This window comes from Ictalurus furcatus, chromosome 26 (assembly GCF_023375685.1).
Source record: "Ictalurus furcatus strain D&B chromosome 26, Billie_1.0, whole genome shotgun sequence".
Taxonomy (NCBI): Eukaryota; Metazoa; Chordata; class Actinopteri; order Siluriformes; family Ictaluridae; genus Ictalurus; species Ictalurus furcatus.
In genome coordinates, this window is record NC_071280.1 from 20,107,199 (window position 1) to 20,109,698 (window position 2,500).

The 2,500-nt window shown below is 43.8% G+C and overlaps 2 protein-coding genes across 2 annotated transcripts in view; one reads left to right on the forward strand and one right to left on the reverse strand.

Annotated features, from left to right (window-relative positions):
• Nucleotides 1–1,747, forward strand: part of txndc11 (thioredoxin domain containing 11) — an 8,062-nt gene extending 6,315 nt beyond the window's left edge. Inside the window, exons 11-12 of the mRNA XM_053615894.1 lie at nucleotides 67–147; nucleotides 220–1,747. Of these exons, the coding sequence (XP_053471869.1) occupies nucleotides 67–147; nucleotides 220–706 (568 nt within the window). The 3' untranslated portion in view covers nucleotides 707–1,747. The remainder of the gene's footprint in view (nucleotides 1–66; nucleotides 148–219) is intronic.
• Nucleotides 1,748–2,422: 675 nt separating this feature from the next.
• LOC128602271 (mesothelin-like protein) overlaps nucleotides 2,423–2,500 on the reverse strand; it is a 16,306-nt gene continuing 16,228 nt past the window's right edge. The window contains exon 24 of the mRNA XM_053615965.1: nucleotides 2,423–2,500. This exon is cut by the window's right edge and continues 373 nt beyond it. The gene's annotated coding sequence lies outside the window, so the exon portion shown is untranslated.

The following is a 2,500-nucleotide window of genomic DNA, read 5'->3' on the forward strand; positions in this document are numbered from 1 at the left end:
CCTGGCAGAATGAACTGTATTACACTGGATGAAACGGGATTAAACTGTGTTTTGTGTGTTTAATAGGGTGAACGTTGGTCTTAACGACCTGCCGTGGGAGTTCATGGTGGACCACCTGCCCACCTTCCTGTTCTTCCCCAGACACAGGTACAGTCTCTCACCTGTCTCACTGTGCATCCCTCTACAGCATGCATAACTGTCTGTCTTTTTGTCTCACAGGAAGCACATGAGTGTGAAGTTTCCGGAGAACACCCGTGTCACACTCCCCAATCTAGTCCGCTTCATCTTCAGTCATTCTAGCACCTCCACTCAGGGAAAGGCGGGGCCCAAGGCACTTCTGGAGGTGGAGTTTCGCACCCTGCAGGGGGAGGTGCTGTCTCTGCAGCGTGCCCGTGAGCGGCTGTCGCAGCAGCTGGCGGCTCTGTGGAGGGAGAACCGACGCCTGGTGCTGCAGACTCAGGAGATGCGATCCCACAATGCCGAGCTGCAGGAGCAGAGCACCCGGCTCGAGATGCTGTACCAGGAGAAAAGCCGGCAGCTCACTGAGGCTGTGAAAAGGCTGCAAGAGCTCGCCGAAGCCTCTGAGGACCTGCTCAAGGAGAACTCACTGCTGAAGGTCCTGCTTGCCGTTTTAAGGGAAAAGGGCAGCAGGGGCGGGGCAGGGGGGCGGAGTTGGGATGAGGATGGGAAGCAGGATGTCTCGTGATGGCTCAGGGATGATGATGAGGAGTGATGACTCTGGGATCCTCTTCTGGAAGCCGCTGTCGCTCTGTTAGCCACCCTACAGAGAGCTAGTCACACATGCTCAGTGTCGGATATTAAACATGTAGGAAATACTGCCACCTGGTGGAGGAGTCAGGAATAACGTGTGTGAAGGTCCTGTCACCTTGTGGCTGCTTTGAGAGTCACAATAATGATTTGAATGCGTGTTAATAAATAGGAACGTGCTGCAATCTAGTGGCAGAGTTAAACAGTGTGTTAAAGAACTGGAGTTCAAAATGACGTACAGTTGGTAAGAAATTAGGATCTAAATGAAGTTGCTTCCATCTGTTGGAGGCGTCAGGAATTAACCTACTGCAGACGTTCTGTTTTTCTGTCTATCTCTCTTTCTGTCTCTGACAGTCTTGCTATACTTTCTATATTTGCTTATATTCCATTTCTAATTTATTCGACCTTTGACCCCTACACACTGGTGTTTTTCCTTTGTCTCAGGGTAACACTGCAGTAGACGGTTTAAAAGGTTAGGTTCATCCATGATGATGATTTAGACAATGCTTAGTTTAGGAACAAGTTTAGGAATTACAGTAATGATTGGATTTACACTAGTGTCCACGCTGATGTATTCGCCATGAGAGGAAATTGTGACCCCCAGTGGCCGCTCTGGGGATTGCAGTCGAGCTGTTCTGTGTGTGATGTTACGAACGAATGATAAAATGACAAAAACAGTGTCTCCTGGAGCCTCAGGTTTTAATCGCAGCATCCGTTCAGATTAGACGACATGTCCTGTACAGGACAGACGCCACGTTCTCACTCGACCTCCTGAGAATATATTAATGTTTCTATATTTTGTTGATCTGCTATTTTTCTTAAATACAGCACTCTATTTTTACACAAGTCCTCAGGTCCATAGAGACACAGTGTCTGTGTAGAGTCGAGGTTGTTGTGCAGGACGATGTGCTGCACTGTTTACAGAAGTATTGTGTAGATTTTTGTACCAAATAAATAATGATTCATTTCTTCAACTGTGTGTGTGTGTGTGTGTGTGTGTTTAATCTCACCGAGCTGACAAACCTGTCTGCCTGCATGAGCACCTTTCTGTCTGTCTGACTCGGAATCTGTCGTATTAATACGTCAGAAGCCGATACACACGTGTGCGTTGACAATATGGCAAAATATTCTGTCAAGATACTGTAACACTTTCACAATATCATAATATTCAACAACACCAAAACACTATTAACAACTAGAAACCATAGTATCGCTGTCTGTCTCTCTCTGTCTCCCTCTTTCTCTGTCGCTCTCTCTCTGTCTCTCTGTCTGTCTCTCTCTCTCTCTCTCTGTCTCTCTATCTGTCTGTCTCTCTCTGTCTGTCTGTCTCTCTGTCTGTCTCTCTCTCTTTGTAGTAAGCTTTATGTCTGTGTACGTTATTTAAGTTTATAATAAGTGAATATTCATGAGTAAATACTGTGTGTATAAAACAAAGGGGAAGCAAACACTAGGAGAAAAGAACATGGATAAGAGAAAGACAATCACAAAAAAGAGAGAACAGTGAATTAAAAATAAGCAAATAAGAAATTTAAAAAAGAAAAAGAATAATTGGTTCAAATGAAAGTAATCAGAAACACTTTAAGCAGTATTTAGTTTATTTAACTAAAAGGTTTTGGGAAGTATATAATAATAATAATAATAATAATAATAAAAATAATAATAATAATTTTTATTTTATTTTTGCAGCACATTTTACAACCCAAAGACACCACGATGAGAGAAGATAAAAGCC